The 18,267-nt window shown below is 38.3% G+C and overlaps 2 protein-coding genes across 11 annotated transcripts; one reads left to right on the forward strand and one right to left on the reverse strand.

Annotated features, from left to right (window-relative positions):
• Positions 1-180: 180 nt before the first annotated feature.
• Positions 181-8,386, reverse strand: dcun1d2b (DCN1, defective in cullin neddylation 1, domain containing 2b). Of its 8 annotated transcripts, XM_067496171.1 has the most exons (8): positions 7,471-7,536; positions 6,088-6,304; positions 5,820-5,988; positions 5,438-5,568; positions 5,238-5,320; positions 4,100-4,196; positions 2,181-2,240; positions 181-2,043 (listed from the first exon to the last, which is right to left on the reverse strand). In XM_067496171.1, exons 1-8 carry the CDS (start codon positions 7,471-7,473, stop codon positions 2,033-2,035), a joined length of 771 nt encoding a protein of 256 aa, XP_067352272.1. In that variant the 5' UTR covers positions 7,474-7,536; the 3' UTR covers positions 181-2,032. The 8 variants fall into 8 exon arrangements, with proteins under 8 accessions (XP_067352272.1, XP_067352277.1, XP_067352276.1 ...); XM_067496176.1 differs by lacking the exon at positions 7,471-7,536 and adding an exon at positions 8,248-8,386 and having other exon boundaries at positions 181-2,240; XM_067496175.1 differs by lacking the exon at positions 7,471-7,536 and adding an exon at positions 8,192-8,327 and having other exon boundaries at positions 181-2,240.
• On the forward strand, positions 7,768-18,239 carry tmco3 (transmembrane and coiled-coil domains 3). Of its 3 annotated transcripts, none has more exons than XM_067496167.1 (14): positions 7,768-7,979; positions 10,412-10,729; positions 11,307-11,474; positions 11,984-12,163; positions 12,405-12,605; positions 12,775-12,903; positions 13,005-13,097; positions 13,977-14,163; positions 14,572-14,689; positions 14,790-14,985; positions 15,160-15,310; positions 15,406-15,485; positions 15,561-15,717; positions 15,835-18,239. In XM_067496167.1, exons 2-14 carry the CDS (start codon positions 10,472-10,474, stop codon positions 16,017-16,019), a joined length of 2,103 nt encoding a protein of 700 aa, XP_067352268.1. In that variant the 5' UTR covers positions 7,768-7,979; positions 10,412-10,471; the 3' UTR covers positions 16,020-18,239. The 3 variants fall into 3 exon arrangements, with proteins under 3 accessions (XP_067352268.1, XP_067352267.1, XP_067352269.1); XM_067496166.1 differs by lacking the exon at positions 7,768-7,979 and adding an exon at positions 8,399-8,536; XM_067496168.1 differs by lacking the exon at positions 7,768-7,979 and adding an exon at positions 8,399-8,536 and having other exon boundaries at positions 15,561-15,710.
• The last annotated feature ends 28 nt before the right edge of the window (positions 18,240-18,267 follow it).

Consider the following 18,267-nt stretch of genomic DNA (forward strand, 5'->3'; position numbering starts at 1 on the left):
AATTTGAACAGATTAGTATTAATGTACTTACTCTCACTTAAGTATAAATGTCAAATTATTTTACTAGAATACACTTTTATTTTCTACTTGTACAGTTCCACCACTGGAGACATGCTACCAAGCTATGTCTATATATGTTGTGTTTTGCCTCTGTTGAAAAAAAAAAACAAAGTAGAAAAGAAGAACAAACAACATGCTTTATTGACTTTCTTAATGAAAACACTGTATGGTATGCTTGTGGGACAACATAATTTTATATACTGTACCTCTTTTCTGGCCAGCACAAATAGTACTGTTTTGATGAGAAAGATGAACACACATTTGACGAAAAATGTACCGTGTTATCAAACTGAATACTGATTTTTTTTTTTTGTTTGTTCCTGAACCACAAAGTCAGAACCTAAACTCAACAATCAACATGGAAAAACATTCAAACCATCTCACTGTCTTTATCGGGATAGATTGGTTCACAACTTGTGCTGACATTTAAACGCAAGAGACTGATTTCACTGAACCAACACATACTGAACTTCGTTCTAAAGATGAACAGTGTGACACAATAATCATCTCCCGTACTGACAGCCTTCTTTGCCACTCATCTTAATTCAAATTGGAACAGATATAATCAATGTATCTACTTGCGTTTACATAAATATGAGAGGTTTAACACAGATTTGCCAAACTAATTATTGCTAATAAAAGGAAATTATCTCCACAGTTGCCAGCTGATTGCATGGAAATAACATAATGCAACCATTCGTGTTGATGAACATGGCAAATACTTATGCAAGTATTGCACTGTTGCTCACTGTGACTAGTAGACGACTGATACCCCAGCTCTACCTTTTGATAGATTTGGTATATAAAGAGTTCTTTAGCTTTTTTTAATTACAAGTAAATCTTTTAGGGAAAACATCACTGCTCTTACTCGAGTTTTCTGACCACATCATCATCCTCATGTCTTACCACCTCTAGCTGCATCAGAGAAACGCTTTACTGCATAGCCACCACTAGATGGAAGCTCAATCAATGTGCCTGATGTGACACATTTCTACATAGTAGGTTCAATGGTATTATGCCTAATGCATGAAAAGCAACAGACTAAAACAGTGTAAACAAACAGTTGAATACTTTGCTATAACGTAGATGTTCGTTTTTAAAAAGTCTAGTGCGTAAGTAACATACAATCATGTAAACTTGACTAGCTCTATAGCTGTATATAGCGCTGCCTGAAAAAAAAATCCAGAAAGTGCACACTGCAAAACTAAAGGAACTATAAAAATGTAATGCAGCAGAATAAAACAAAACAAATAAACCCCAAATGCTTCTTATTCACTAATCAGAATTATAAATGTCATTAAAGTTTTTTCCCGCTCTGATATACATTTTTGTTCATTGAAAGTTGAATCTAATTTATTCTGATTCTGCTGGTGCTCAGAAACATGCTGCTCTGTCCAATTCTGAATACAAACACTGGAGCTGGTCACTTTTACTATCACTCACGCAAAGTAATACTAAATTTCTCAACCTATTAATTAAACCAAATTAAGTATTTTAAAAAGAGGCATTTTGTTTAAACCTTTACAAACACACACACACTTTTTATCTACTCTCAGTGTGATTGGTCAAGAGCAACACATTCACAATTTCAGTTAAAATAATGTAGGTTACTTTTTTCTTCCTCAGCATCCATTGTGCTGCTGCTTCACACTAGCTGAAAAAAACATATGGATTTTAATATATGCTTCCATCCTGCTACATCTGTAACTTAATTGTCTGCATGTGCTGAAAGCTCACTTTTACTGTCCCTCCTCCCTGGGCCAAAGGTGCAGGTTAGTGAGCCAAGTTCACAGCAACAGTTCAAAGCTAAACCCATTAGTGATTCGCCCATGAATGACGAGTTTTTAGGTATCCATCTTCTCCGTGTTGAAATTACAAAGTTTTTCCAAAAAGTGTCTGTGCCTGCTTTCCTCTCTGAAATGGTTATCCAGGTCTCTCTCCAACCAAGGCATCTCATGCAGCTGTAACAATCCTAATGGCAAGCTGCAGAATGGCATAGGTTCTTTTTAGCTCACTTGTAGAAAACCTCTCATAAAAAAAAAAAAAAGAAAATGGGAAGAAACACACACTTCGTGCCCGGGAAGCTGGTACGAGCAAGCACTATGTAATGCTGCGTTTACCTCTCATCACAATCGGCCGGGCAAACTCCACAAAGTCATCTATGAGAACAGGCCATGCTCCTGAAGAGACAGGAAGAAACATATTGGTTACCACTGCAGTACAGTAAATGTAATCCTTCAAAGCAGTATCCACAGGGCAAATTTCATGTTGTTTCTTAATATAAAAATACCAATATTAAGAAATAATCACTGTTTTCTACTGTTTTTCCCCACAACACCCACAGACAAATAACTTTACCATTTACTAAAACAAACAACAAGGCAGCTTAGAAGCAGCAAACTTTAAAAATTACTTTAAAATTAACTATAGTATTTAGTCAAACTGATTCAGAAAGACAATTACAATAACTCATGGATTGAATTAGAAGAAAATCAATCGAATAACAAAATTAACCCTTCAGTAGCAGATCATCCAATTGATCAAGAAAACAAATTACTTTAGGAATACCACAATCTCCACTATACATACTGTACATTATAACCATCATCATCACTAGCACCTTATAGCTACACCGCAATATGAATCCCAATTACATAATACCCCTACTCACTTTCCACATTGGCAGCACATAGCAATGAATAAACTTCACCACCTTTTTCAAAATAACCAGCTCATATCATTTAATACACTAGGTATGGAGTTAGGGGAGGACAATACCAACAATTCCATAATTAAGTTAAAAAATGTATGTAACCAACAACCTTCTACTGCCCTGAAGAGAATTAAAATCACTAATTTCAAGAAAATAACATCCAAATGCTACAAACTCCTAAAAAAAAAAGTCAGAAGCAACAATAACAATCCCAAGAACAAAATGAGAAAATGGATTCACCTTCTTCCCCAACCCAGTTTATAGATAGATATCTGTGAAATCTTTTTCTATAACAGGCAATACAAATTTACAACTTTAAATTCAAAGAACTCACAAAACTCAAAGAAAAATATTTAAAATCGGCTTAACTGACACAGACACCTGTTCACAATGCACCTTGTGTAGCACTGACAATAACTATTATTCCACTTGGGCCTGCAAACAGTTCACTCCCTCTAGTTAGCAGTAACAGAGAAAATCATCTTCCGTCACTACGTTTTCTTCATAACATCATATGTCAAACATCTCCTAAATAAATATAAAAACTCTCTGCTCATTTATCTGACTATTACCACAAAAAAAATTCTTCTAAACTGTCAATCTAAAATACTTCACTGGCTCAATTTTCCTGACAGAATACATTAAATAAAGTAATAATATTCACAGAAGGAATGTACCAGCCTTTAAAGACACCCATTTCTAATTTGTTACAATCTAGAACTGACACCAAGAGCTGAGGCCAAGCAAATCTCCACGTATCCATAATTTTTTTTTTTTTTTAATTAATCTTTAGGTATTGTCTTTAATAGCAGAGGTGACAACAGTAATAGCAATTACAGCAATGTATTTATTTACCCTTTTTTTGTATTTGTTTTTTCCTTTTGGCCCTTTTCACCCCTATACAGCACTCACCCATGCTGGCCCTCTTCGTTCCATTTCTCTACCCTCCATCGTCATTTACTTTATACCTCATTATAGACATTCAGATAGCCGGGCACACATCCACCCAACACACACAAGTAATTTTATTTGTAATCCTTTGTATATGTTACTTTGTCTTCCTTGTCCTGTGTTTTGTGTTTCAAATAATAGTAAAAAAGTCAAAGTTAAATCTTGCTAAATAAGTAAGAATATGAAATGAATTTAACACACTAAAATAATTTTAAAAAAGCACACAGACTTTGACCAATGTAAGAAAAACAGTATTAAACATTTACATCACCATAATTATCTGACTTATTCAGGTTGTTTGAATTATCAACATACAGTACATTTTAGTGTGACTATTGATGTGACTGCTTTTGTCCAGAAGTTTAATAAGCTCACCTTCCTCATCATAGTTTGACATGTCATCTGCAATCATATTGCCAAAGTCTAGTAGGAGGTTCCATGTGTCCTTGGGAATTGACCGCTTGTGATGCTCCTGAATGCAGCATAGTGAAAGTAACTTTTTCACATTACAGTAATGACAATAGGTATAAATTATGTATTAATTCAGTACAGTCTTATATAACATACAACTTTTATGAAAGTTAGTACACCTATTTATTGATGTTGGTGCTGTTAGTGTCAAAAACATGTTAAAAGTTTCTAATAGCTTTGCTTATCATCATATACCATGCATTTGAATGGTTTTCAGACTCCTTTACTTTTTCAATTTTGTTACAGTATGTTGCAGCCTTATACTACAGTTATTGAAGTTCATTTTTCTCTCATTAATGTACAGTTTGGTACCCAATAATGTGTGAGTGGTGAATGTGTGTGTTTTATGGACCTTTATGTTTGAGTCTGAAATAAAGTTTATCTATCTTATGTATGACAAAGTGAAAACAGAATTTTAGTAATGTCTGAAAATGTATTCAAAATAAATAAGAATAAGATAAATATAAGTAAGAATTCAGACCCTTTGCAAAAACATTTGAATTTTAGCTAAGATGCCTCCCATTTTTTTAACTTTGTGAATGTCCAACAGTTGCCCAGCCAGAGCCCCATTGAACATCTCTGCAGAGCCTTAAAAATGGATGAGAGGATTTGCAAAGAAGAAAGGCAGAAAATCTCCAAATCCAGGTGTGCAAAGCTTGTTGCATTACACCCAAAAAGACTCAAGGCTGTAATTGCTGTCAAAGCTGTTTCAACACCCGAGCAAAGGGTCTGAACATTTATATACATAGAATTTTTATTTTTGAATACATTTACAGTCATTTCTTAAATCCCGGTAATACTTTGTCATTATGGGGTACTGAGTTTAGATTAAGGAGGAAACAAAATGAATTTTAACAACTGTAGTGTGAGGCTCCAACATACCAAAGGGGTTTTTAGACCAAAACAGGTCTGAAAACTTTCTAAATGCACTGTTAACAAGGTGGACACAATAACACAGAAGTCTACTTTTAAACCTCGACTATGCTGCAGCAAGAAAACAAAACCTCATTGTTTACAATGCAACAGGATTTTCCACACTCACCAGCAGAAAGCGGTTCCAGAGATCCAAGAACTTGAAGCGACCGGTGAGAACTAGATTCCAGTAGGCCACAGCCATCTCTAGGTCTAGAGCAGAAAGTAAAATAAGAATTTTCAAAATCTTATATTTTGTATGTTGAATTAAAAAAAAAAAACTGGTGAACATCCATCCATAAAAGTGAACCATCCTCTGATTAAACTTACCTAAACCCTTCTGGCTGGGGTTCTTTGCAAAGTTGAAGGTAAACTGGTAAAAGTCTTTAAACTTTCCTGCATCTTTCAGCTCCTGCTCTAATCTGGGAAGGATTGCCCTGAGTTTTTCAGGACTGTCACAGCTGAAGGAGACATTGAAGCAAAACATGCAGCAAATCAAACCTACAAAGTCCTAGAAATGTGATTGAAAGTGAACTGCACTTACAAACATACTTAAAACACAAAACTGAAGTTTCTGACCACAACACTTTTAACAGTATCAGATTCAACATATTTTGCTTACAGAAAAAAAAAGTTTTATATATAACTTCTTAGTGTTTTGTGCATACACCTTGATGATCAACATGTTTTTTTCAGTGTAAGTGTTTCTCACCCTAGCTCAGCCATCCCATCCAGAAATTCTTTCCTGCTGAACTCGCACTGTGTGGCCGCTCTGAACTTCCAGGCCACTACAAGGATGCTCATGCTAGCTGGGTCCAGGGCCAGGTCATCACAGAACTGCTGGATCCCATCAATGCCTATCTTATTCTCGTCATGGGGGTCTGCAACAGACAGTTGAGATAAGTGAGCAAAACAGTGGCAGAGTGCAATAGAGAAGACAGCCAGACTGTGCTGATCAACATCAATTTTCCAACACCTGCCTTTGTATCTGTTGTAGAGCTGTTCCAGCTTCTTGCGGTCCACTGCGGTTTTCATGGATTCTTTGTAGTAGAGATCTGGGTTCTGGAAGTAGTTGTCTGTAGCGACTTCTAGTTTCCAGTCATTCTGTGTCAGGCAGTACACGGCTGTCCTCTCCCCAGCCTGTGTAAAGGACATGAACTGCCGCACCTTGTCCTTCTGTGATGACTTTAATTTGTGCTGCAAAGCAAGTACAAATACAGGTAAATAAGCAGCTGCTTCTTAACCTTCCCCAACACACAATCCTTGAACCCTTTTTGACACAAAACCGAGCAGTATCACTTTTCATTTTTAAAACAAAATGTGTTCACAAATATGCATTGTGACACACAACATCAACTGCAACATCGAAGTATTAAATGAAGATTTGTACACAGAGCCCCAAAGAAATTATAAATCTGCACTTGATCATTTCCTTTACTCGTGCATAACACCAAACAAATGTGCAAATATTCATGTCACCACAAAATAACAAATACAAAACACCCGAGTGCCCAGAGCCAAGGAACAGGTGCCTGCTTTGCCAAGTTGATAATCCAGCATTGTGTAAAAGGGATTCAGAAACATGCATTTACCAATCCAACAAACATTCTAAACTTTCTGAACTTACTGAACATTTAAATTTAAAAACGTGTTTATTAATAATTTAAATCTCCAGACTGAAGAAAAGGGTTTTTGTAATTAATCATGAGGCAAATGGTGAGCTGAAGTGGATTACACTTAAAGAACACGTGTCTTGACCACAGGATCTGGTATGGTAACGTTATGCATACGATTAAAAAAGTAACGATTAGCCTTATACCATGCGTGCAAGAGCCTATACATTAGTATAAGTGAAAACGAAAACACTGTCACGTCCCAATACACCACCACAAGGTTGTTAGTTTACAAAATACCTCATCGTCTTAAACATGACGGTCATTGGGAGGACTGCATGTCTTTGCAGGACTGCAGACCTGACCCACTTGATGACCCACCAGCAATAACTGTGACAGCCCAGTATTTGACGACCCAGTTTTCCTGGGAGGGGGGAGGGGGCGTTTGTTCCTCCTCAGGGCTGTCTCTGCCCTGACCCGGGGCAACAGCACACGCGAACTAACGTTACCAAAAAGGGAAAGGTATGTGCCGCAAGTGCGGATGTCCGATCGCAAAACACCACCAACTGACCTTCCATTTCCCTCATATTGCCGACACACATCACCTAACAATGCGACATTTGGCTTAGGACACGCCGACCCCTCGTGTCGATTTGCAGTCTTGTCGTTAATGACAACCGTGATCTGTTGTGGACTTATTTAACGGGGCTAAACAACAGTAGCGGTTTTCTCATTTTTTATGTTACCTACCATTTTATCACCTGCTTTTTGCCCAACTTGCTATACTACTTGTGCGCATGCGCTAGTGTAAGGGCACTGTGTTCCTGGGACTTGTAGTTCTGTCGCACTGCATTCCCACTGGCCTAGAGTTTTGTAGCTTCACAGCTTTCAGTTAGTCAACACCAGAATCACCAAAACTCTTACATCATTTTATTTATTTATTTACTTTGGTCTCATACTGACACCAATTTATTTGAAAATGTAGTCCTAATTAGTGTCAGTAAGCTTTAGCGAGCCAGTTGAGAACAAGATGTGTAGATGAAAAAGAAACGAGCACAGTGCTAAACGGCTCTTTAGACGTGTCACAGTAACATTAACCAGCGATCAGCTTTGACAATTTAAATTCACGATGCAGAAAAGCAGGGAAAACATAACATCTAAAAACTACAACTCCCATATAAAAACTGATCGCGATGCTTCGGAAGTAATCTGAAGATGGATCTAAATTACAACGGCGGATAACACTTGTTGGGTTTTAGGTTTGTTTGTTTGTTTGTTTGTTTGTTTGTTTGTTTGTTTGTTTGACCATGACACATCTTGATCAGCTTACCAAGGCAAAGTTATTTCTTTGCTAATGTTAGCAAGCTGTGTTAGCGTCTCCGTTGTGTCACGGGAGTTGTGTGGGGACTCGGCTGGCTGCAGCTGCTTTGATTCCTCTGAGGAGTACGTTGCCTAACTCATCTTTACTTACAGTTCCACAGGAGAAACACGTTGAACTTTTAACACAAGGAATGAATCCAGCTTCACCTTAGGTTTTATCAGCAGCAGTGGCGCCGTCCTAACGCAACGCTACCTAGACGGGCCAGCGTTAGCCTCCTGTTTGCTAATGCCCGTAACGTTACCGAAGTAAACACGGAGTTGGCTTGCAAGTAATTCGGTGAACGCCTGCATCGACGCTGACTTCAGCTATGTGGCAGGGGAGGAGGGGTGTCGGTAGTGGTGCTGGTACAACAACATGATTGTTTCCGTCTTCTTCTGCTTCTCCTTCGGCCGCGGAGTGGAGCGGACAACCCGGACAGAGTGCATACATTCTCAGGTAGATGCCTTTTTGTTGAGTGGAGTAATTTGTGTCTGTGCCACTGAACAAATGAATGATACCATCGATCATCGTGTTTCTTGGTGCCTGGGGCGTGTGCTCAGCTTTCTGTCAGGAAAACTTTATGCTCAATCGATGGCATGTTTTCCTATTTTCAATGCATTCCCATCGGTATTCAGCTATTTAAAACTGTACATGGATTGAGTAGAGCACTATTACTGCACTAAGTACTGCCCATTTTTTGAGTAAGTATAGTACTTGTATCAAAGTGCAAAGTACTAAAGAACAGTTTTTATCTTACTTGAATATTATCACCTATATACTTTACTGCCACTACACTACATTTTAGGGGAAATAAATCCACATTCTTTTGTAACTAAAGGATTTTTTGAAAGGTTTCTTTTTATTTGAATGAATCTCATTCATTTTGTTTTACAAAGAATCACTTAATCTATACAAAAATCAAACAATAGTGTAAAACGTATTACAAGCATCTCCACAATCGCCAAGGACGTTTGATGCATGTCATACCCCCTTTATGTTTTCTGTCTCCATCTCTACAGATGAGTTGCTTTTGATTGAATAACTTATGAACAAGCCACTTTTATGTCTGTTTTTAAAATACGATGCAGCCAGCAGTATATGAGACAGAGTAACGTATTATTATTACTCTTATACCACTTGTGCAGATGTTTGTGTTTGTACAGCACTGTTACAGATTCTGTAGAATTAAAAGGAAGATCGTTTCTGCTTACTTGTTCTTTTCAGCAGCCAAGCAGCAAACAGTGGTGCTATTGATTTGTAGAAGCAGCAGAGCGGCTGCAGTCCAGTCATAGGAAGAAGGACAGAGAAGGAGTTTGGAAAGTCAACATAATTTAGCTTCACTCATGCTCACAAAGGTGTGGACAAGCTTGGGTGTGAGTTGAATGCATTCGGCCATTATGCAGGTGTAGAAAAAGGTTGCGTAAGCGAGCACACACTGTCAGGGTAGAAGAGGGCACATTATTTCAAAGGGCACAGTTTCCTAATTGAAATCAGGTAGTATCCCATTGGGATAATCGTTGACCGCAATGACCTGGCCGAGACGGAGCGTTACAAGTTACAGACAAAAAAAGCCTAACATGTAGACAGATGTTTCTCACGATAAAGTTTAAAGTGGGCTTGAATTAAGTTAATTCGCACTGTTTTTAGATTTTTGTCTTTCAAGTGTAGATAGAAATGCATCATCACATCAGCTGCAGGCAGAAAAGCGAGTACTGCAGGAATTCCTTCATGTGACCTGGTTGATCAAGTCAATTGCACCTAACACAGCTCTACAAGACGTTATTAGACGCTCACAGCTGCCAGTAGGACATGACACAGGTGTATTTACAAAGCTCGTTTCGAAAGTTATTGTGTGCCCCACCTAGAATACTGTATCACATTTTGTGGAAAAAAAATCTGGCACCATCTTCACTTTCAAGACTGACACTGGTAATTCCTGTACTCCTGTATTCCTGCATGGATCAAAACAAATAATAATTAAAATTAAATTAATATTTAATTTCACCAGCCTGTCTGTGGCTCATACGTTTCTTGTAAGTCACACGTGTCCTATAATCATTTCTAAGCCACAAAGAAGTAAACTAGTCAGGTACTGGATAGACAGATAATATTTTTTATTTGGATGAATTTATTGTCAGTTTTGTCATTGGGTGGTATTTGTAGAAAGCAAGAAAAACACAAGCTATCACCAGTTATTTTAATTTCTCCTGATATCAAGACTGCGCTATACTCTCCTCCTTTTTTTTTTTTTCATATTTAGTTATTTAGTGTGGAACTTTGTAACAAACATGTCTGTCTTGCTGAAATTTCTTTTTCTTTTCATATTCCCAGGTCTTTCTCTTGATATAGCTCCACAGTCTGGTGAAGTAGAAGACAGAAGTAGAAGTTTGAATGCAGGTTTTTTGCTGGCTGCTGTGCCTTGGCCTAGCGAGGGCACTTGCTGTGCTGCGGAAGGACCAGGTGGCTCAGCATGTCATCAAGCTTTATCAGAGTAAGGGGGCCACACATGGCCACAGCTGGGTTGCCAGCAATTGCAAGCGGCTTGTGGGTCTCCTCCATCAGAAGAATGTGGTTGTTAAGAAACTGGAAGCTGCTGCAGATGCTGTTGAAAGAGACCAGTCCCTTTCAGAACCTGAGAGGCACTTCCAGGTACTATACCAAGGAAAAATAACACATGGAGCAAAGAGTTTTAATGTCAATAAGAAATTTGTGTTTTGTTTTTTTAGTGACTTTTTAAGTACAATATATTTTTATAGTTTAAAAGAGTACATTATGGTGGGCCACAGTACATTGTCTGTGACAGTTTGCAATTCTTAAAAATATACTTCCATATAATCCTCTTTGTTTCTTGGCACATTCGAGTCACCACAATAAATAGCCTCATCTGCTTGTTAAAATGCTTGTTAAAACTTCCCAGAGCTTCTCTGTCATAAAATGCCTTGTTATAGCTGCAAATTGTCACACTGGAGAAGCTTGAACAATTAACACCATTTAAGCTGTCTAGTGGGTAATTTTACACTAGACAGTTTAAATGTTGTTTAACTGTAAAATATTCTTAAACCAATAATTTTATTTTAACCACAGCACCTATAAATAAAGAACATGTAAAATATTCCCATCAATTGTTACCAAATAATGACCATATACAGTAGGTTTCAGTAAAAAAAAAAAAATGATGTCAGATATTTTACAGCTTAATGACCGACTGGTGTCTCCATGCATTCAGGTACACACTCTGGAGGTTTTCCAAAAGGAGCTGAATGAAAGCGAACACCTGGTGTTTCAGGCGGTGCACAGCCTGCAGAGGGCGCTGCAGGGGGACTACAAGGATGTGGTCAACATGAAGGAGAGCAGCAGACAGAGGCTGGAGGCCCTGAGGGAGGCAGCCATAAAGGTGAGCTGTGGTCAGCAGTGTTTTCTGGATATTAACTCAGAGCGCAGGAGAAAAGGGCTGATAAATGAAGTCAAAGTGATTAAGGGTAGTTGCTCTGAAAAAATCAGATAACAATGTGTGCAAAATGTTATCATGCTGAACATAAACACATTCTGATATAGGCACACATGATGATTGTTTAGTTTTTAATTTTTATTATTTATCAATGAATTTGATATTAATTGATTAAGTTTCGAGTCTATAAAATGTCTAAAAAGACTAGAAAACTAGACTATAAAAGACCATCACAATGTTTGAAAGCCCAAAGTGATATCTTCAAGAATGTCTTGTTTCTCAGAGCCTAAACTGATAGACATTGCATTTAAAACACTTCAATACAGCAAAAGCTTTCATATGAGGAAACAGTTTGTTTGTTTTTTAAGTACTATTATTTTTATTATCAAATCAGTATATTTTTACTAATCAAATAATTGTTTATTCTTATTTTGGGCTTTGTTGTCACCCTTCAGGAGGAACAGGAGTATGTGGAGCTGGTGGCTGCTGAGAAACACCAGCAGGAAGCTGTTAAGAGTGCTTTAGCCCAGAACAAGACTCTGTCTATACTTGATGAAATCCTGGAGGATGTCAGGAAAGCTGCAGACCGGCTCGAAGAGGAGATCGAAGAGCACGCCTTTGATAACAACAAACAGGTCAGCAAACAAAGCATTCACAGTGTTTGAGTAGTTTGTTTATGCCACAGACACTTGGAGATTCAAGAGGGAACACCAGCACCACCATCATCACTAGGACTGATTGCATGCATGTATAATAAAAGCCAAACCTTTATCAAAATAGCAGTGCATATCTAAGTCCAGCTATAAGAATTTCAGGATTTCAGGTACACACACTGCTTCAGCAAGGATCAAATTGCGTCCTTCCACTGTTTTGTAGATGAAAGGAGTGAATGTAGAAGCAGTGTTGAGAGTTGAGGAGGATGAGGAGAATGGGGGGAAAAGGAAGAACAAGTCCAAGCAGAAGGAAGTGGAGGATGACCTGGGACTGAGCATGCTTATTGACTCGCAGAACAACCAGTATGTTCTGACTAAACCACGAGACTCCACAATGCCAAGAGCGGACCATCACTTCATCAAGGTGCGTAATTCTTTAGCCATGATCCTGTCTTCTCCAGGCTTGATGGGACGTGGAAGCTCTGTATTAACATAGTTTAATCTTTGATACTGCTTAGACTAGGGCTGATTCCAGTTGGTAAATTTGATCAAACTTTCCCCAGTTTTCATAGCTCTACTGTGTGTACCTCTAGGATTTGGTGTCAGTGGTTATGTTGTCCCTACCTTGCGGCTGGATTTGCACCCTGGTCGGTCTTCCTCCCATGTTTGGATATATCATCTGTGGAGTACTTCTTGGTCCTTCTGGCCTCAATAGCATCAAGGTGTGTGTGGGTGTGTGTCATTAGTATATCAGATCAGACTTATCGAAAAATACCAGTTACTTTTATGTGACTTCATGTCACTGTCTGTCTCTGTGTTGCAGTCTATGGTGCAGGTGGAGACTCTGGGAGAGTTGGGTGTGTTCTTCACTCTCTTTGTGGTAGGACTGGAGTTCTCTCCCGAGCGCCTACGAAAGGTAAACAGAAAGGATTTGGATTTAGGATCAAAACTGTAAATTAATCACATTTTTACATCAGATGTGGTTTTGAAGTTGCAACTGTCAATATTAACCCTAAATAAAGATTAGTGTCAAATAAAAAGAGGGAATGGGTTTGACTCTAACACCTACTGGTGGGTAACATAGTTACTTCCACTAGCCACTTTGGGGGCTAGTGTATAGATTTTCTTAAAATAGTCTCAATAACCATCTGAAATAATTGCAGTGTGTCTTCTGCGCCAATGACCAACGATACAGGATACTGTAGGCAGCGTGTCCCTGTGGAGAACATGGTAGAGATGGGAACTGGAGGAGATATGTGGTGGCACATACTGCAAAAGGTGTAACAAAACCCAGAGAAAGGCCTGTCACAATAATTTATCAACTTATCTTATGATATGTAGACATGACTTTAATATTTATTTGATATTGTTTTTGTGGAGAGCCTCAAGCTTTAACGCTGTGTGACAGAGGCTAATCTGCAAGGCAATCAAACAGCTGATTGAATATTTCTCTGAACCTTAACCGCAGGATGGTAGTTGGAGTGGATATTTCCACTGTCATTGTTGTAACTGTACCCCAACATAGCCTCTGCTTCTGCCACAAACTCCAGGCTAGGTGTCAGTGTAGGTCATCTGTGTCCCCATCAGTGAGTCAATGGGTGAGTGAGAAGCAGGGTTAATGAAGGGGTTAATTTCTGTTCCTTTTTCTGATAACTGCAGTTACTGTAGTTCACCTAGAAATTATAAAGTATAACTTGAAAAATGCATTTATGAAAAAAATGCTTTTATGTCTCAGATTATTTTGGAGAATGACACTTTTGTTTTGACTCATCAGTTGTTTAATTTTTATGTGTAGGTATGGAAGACATCGCTTCAGGGGTCATGCTACCTCAGTCTGTTGATGGTAGGGGCAGGGTTGTTGTGGGGACAAGCCCTGCGTATTCGAGCTACCCAGACTGTCTTCATTTCCAGTTGTCTCTCCCTATCCAGCACTCCACTAGTGTCCCGCTTCCTAGCAGGAGGAAGCAGGGCGGACAAGGAAGGTGTGTGTGTGTGTGTTAAAAAAATGTTTGATACTTTCATTTAGCTTCAGAAGCAAGAGCCTTCCTTAACCTTTAAAATAACATTTAATGTGATGCATGAAACCAAAAAGTGTATAAAGATTTTAATCTGAAAAATGTTTTAAATAATTCTAGTTAGAAGTGTTGGTAAAATTACAATACTTGAATATTTGTCTCTGAGATGCAATGGAAGCATGAAGTTATATCAAGTAAAGAGGACATTTTCAGTTACAGGCACCTTGAATTTGTAGTATCACCACTGACACTAAAACAAATTGCTTTGCCACACAATAACTTCATGTTAAAAATACTCCCTTTAGCCCATCTATCTGTAGTCCTTGAGTACATAGTGGTCTGCAACATGACTGTGTGTGTGTGTGTGTGAAACAGGTGACCTGGAGTACAGCGGTGTTCTCCTTGGAATGTTAGTGATGCAAGATGTTCAGCTTGGCCTCTTCATTGCTGTTATGCCGACTCTGATCCAGGCACAGAGTGGAGACTTGGACAGGTTAGGTTGTGTTTCTGTTCTTGTCCGCTTCCTTCCTCCCTAAAACACACACGCGCTCACAGCTGTGTAAATCCATTTCTCCTCCTATGCACCACCACAGCCTCCTTTTCGGAAGTCTCCGTGTGATGTATCTCCTGGCCCAGGTCTTAGTGTCTCTGGCTGCTGTGCTGTTGTTGTGTTTGTTGCTCAAATCTTTCCTGATTGGCCCCTATTACAAGAAGCTGCATGCAGAGAGCAAAGGCAACAAGGAGATCCTCGTGCTGGGGATGGCAGCTTTTGTCTTTTTCATGCTGACGGTATGCACATTGCTTTTGATCTTTTTATTCTTTGAGCTTGCCTTTGTTATTGCTTGCACTCTCTTCTTTTTTTAAATGTTTTCAATATTGTCTCTACAACCTGATATTTCCTCTACAGTTTAGTTTTACTTGTGATTTTGTTTTTGTTTTTTCTCTTCCTGAATTGTCCGCTAGGTCACAGAATTTCTGGATGTTTCTATGGAGCTGGGCTGTTTCCTGGCTGGAGCTTTGCTCTCCACACAGGGTCACATGGTTACCACAGAGGTCATGGGATGCATTGAGCCAGTCAGAGACTTCCTTGCTATCATCTTCTTTGCCTCCATTGGTTAGGTCCAACAATGACAGCAACAGATTATCTTACACTTTTGGACTATTTACTTCTGCAACTGTATCGTCTTGTGTTTTTGTGTGTTACTGCAGGTCTCCATGTTTTCCCGACATTTGTGCTGTATGAACTCACCATTCTGCTGGTGCTGACACTCTCGCTTGTCATTATGAAGGTAGTGCACTTTCTCTCTTTCGCTCTTCTCTAGTTTGACTTTGACCACACTCTTAAACTCCTGGTTTCCTCCCAGTTTGTGATGGCTGTAGTGGTGCTGTCAGCCATCCTCCCTCCAGGTTCTCGACATATACGGTGGGTCGTCTCAGCTGGACTTGCGCAGGTCAGCGAGTTTTCCTTTGTCTTGGGCAGCCGTGCACGTCGGGCTGGCATCATCTCCAGAGAAGTAAATGGTGTTTATTTTATTTTATTTTTTTTTCTTCAGTTGGTCATAAGTTTGTTTTGTAGGTGCCTGTTTTGACCTGTTATTGTTAATATTTTTTTGTTTGTTTCTTTCTCTCTCTGCTTAGGTTTACCTACTGGTTCTCAGTGTGACCACTCTCAGTTTGCTGCTAGCTCCAGTCTTATGGAGAGTGACTACACACAAATGGGTTCCCCGAGCCGAGCGCAAAACGGTCACGTGATCAGATCAACTTCTGGGCCAAAAGCCTCATATGTACATTTAACTCGTGCAAAGCAGAATGACAGGAAGTAGAAGTTGAGTCTAATTTTGCCATTCAGAAAGCCTCTCCTGTTAGTACAACACTGACACTATGATATGCTCTAGGAGAGGAGGCAAAATCTCATTTTTAAAACATGCATCTTTCTGATTGTTATAAGGGTTGTATGCTACTTCATGTATCATCGTTACATTTACTCCGCGCCTTACATTTAAGTACTTTAGATGCCCAACACCAGTGGTTGCCAACTGGTGGACTCCAGTCCGAATTCAGACCTAAAGAGACTGCTCTCCAGACTGCGAGGTGAAATCAATCGTGAGAGCAGAATAGCATATCTAGGTCTCAAGCCTCAGGAGCAGGCAGAGGTTAGTGGATAGCCTCAGATTAAGATAAGGGAGAGCAAACACATTTTACTTCCCATATAATTAACTCCAGAGTCTCTGAATCGTACATGAACTATAACCTGTAGCACAGTGTATAAGAGGAACTGGTGCTTGTTCAAAATTCTAAAAAGTTGAGAGTGTTCAGAGATGAGTGGGCACACAAATGGGCCTTTATCTAGCCTACAACAAGTGCAATGAGGTCAGTAAACTTGCTGTGCTACGGTTGTTTGAATTTAGACAAATATTTTGTGTCTAAGTATGAGACAGGTGTGTAAAACCATACGAGACTCACACATACTGTCTAGCTTAGGGTGTAATATTTATTAATTTATTTTTTGGTCTGTAACTATTAAATTAATTAAATTTGAAAGGTATTTCAGCCTGAGTGGGAATGTGCAGAGCTGTCATGTTTTTGCTGTAACAACATTACATTACAAAATAAAACACTATTTACCCATAACTATTTTACACAAGAACTTTCATTCATCATATTTTCTATTAGCATATACATGCCAAATACTTTAACTTTAAACAGACCTTTATATGAATATACATTCATAACTAAACATGAGCCATCTGACTTTTTTTAAGGGGAGGGATTAAAACAATGAAATATGTCTGCATACCTAAGAAAAATACTCAAAAACAGTGGGAAAAGGTTTGATGCGTTAAGGTCCGGACCTCGACTGAGGGTGATATCCTAGATTTTTAGGTCAAGGCCCCTGCCTTTTACTGTGTAATGTCAGATTTGGTAACATAAATTAATGTTAGAATAAATCGAGTAAATAACTTCACTGATCCCTTTATTTATTAGAGTACTAAAGACTCAGCACCCAGCCCTGATGCTGTAATGCTACTTTTTTGTTTTTCCATTTGTTTTCTATTGTTTCTAACCATTAATACTGTATCTGTACTGTACATTGAATCTGTAGTTTGCTTACTCATTGTAACATGGACCAATCTCCATATATTGGTTTTTCATTCTAAAACCCTTTGTCAACAGTGAGAAACTTTTTATTTTTTAAACGTTCTCTGTTGTTCCTGTATTTGACACTTCTACTTCAAACATATTTAAATTCCGCTTATTATAAATGACAGATTCTGCTTTTAATCAAAGTGTAAACCTTCTGTCTGTTGTATTCATTAGAGTAATTTTCTCCACAAAATACAATGTTAAATAGCAGCCCATAAAACAGAAAATACTATTAGAACCTTTGTCATAACAAAGTAAAATCTGCACTAGTTAACATCTGTGCCTGCTCTGCACTAAAAGCAAGGTTTTAAAGAATGTGATTTCACTTTGGAAGAGAGAGCACATCTGTTGCCTTTCATGCAGTGTCTTATAATTCCTATTATGCCACACAGATGTGTATAACACAGCCACAATAGTGTGTTGGTCTTGGTTAATATTGTTTTGAAATATTCTTCCTGAAGTAAGTTTTATGTTTGAGTTCACATGTGTGTGTTGGTGTCCATGACACTCACTGAGACAAACAAATGCTGTTTTCATCTTGTATTTTAATCAGTATTTTACGAGAAAAATAAAAATTAGAAGACTGACAGAATACTTAAAGTACACATGTAATTTTCTATTTATTTCACTTGTGCCATCGTACAATTGAGAGGGACTACTTACTTTAGAAATGTGAATTTTGCCATATAAGTTACATGAAAATCGTATGTTTTATTATATATTTTTGCACCAAAATGTAATTCCAAGTAAAATTTAAACAAACAGGAAAATAATCGGCAAAGGAATCCTTAATAAAAAACCTCATCACATAGGCCATTTTTCAGCATTGGGTACTTTTAACAAATTTTTCTGATTGTACTGTCCTTAAAATGTTTACTTAAATAAAAATTGTACTCCTACGTTTAGTGGAGAATTTCTATAGGTATA

The sequence above is a fragment of the Channa argus genome, chromosome 2, assembly GCF_033026475.1.
Source record: "Channa argus isolate prfri chromosome 2, Channa argus male v1.0, whole genome shotgun sequence".
Taxonomy (NCBI): domain Eukaryota; kingdom Metazoa; phylum Chordata; class Actinopteri; order Anabantiformes; family Channidae; genus Channa; species Channa argus.

Excerpts from the sequence above, each read along its gene's own strand:
- dcun1d2b (XM_067496170.1), bottom strand. Across the intron at positions 5,321-5,437 it reads CCCCAGCCAGAAGGGTTTAG|ACCTAGAGATGGCTGTGGCC; the intron begins GTAAGTTTAATC and ends TTTCTGCTCTAG. Across the intron at positions 4,197-5,237 it reads TCTGGAACCGCTTTCTGCTG|GAGCATCACAAGCGGTCAAT; the intron begins GTGAGTGTGGAA and ends TGCTGCATTCAG.
- tmco3 (XM_067496167.1), top strand. The coding sequence starts at position 10,472 with ATGCAGGTTTTTTGCTGGCTGCTGTGCCTTGGCCTAGCGAGGGCACTT. Across the intron at positions 12,164-12,404 it reads CCTTTGATAACAACAAACAG|ATGAAAGGAGTGAATGTAGA; the intron begins GTCAGCAAACAA and ends ACTGTTTTGTAG. Across the intron at positions 12,606-12,774 it reads CGGACCATCACTTCATCAAG|GATTTGGTGTCAGTGGTTAT; the intron begins GTGCGTAATTCT and ends GTGTACCTCTAG.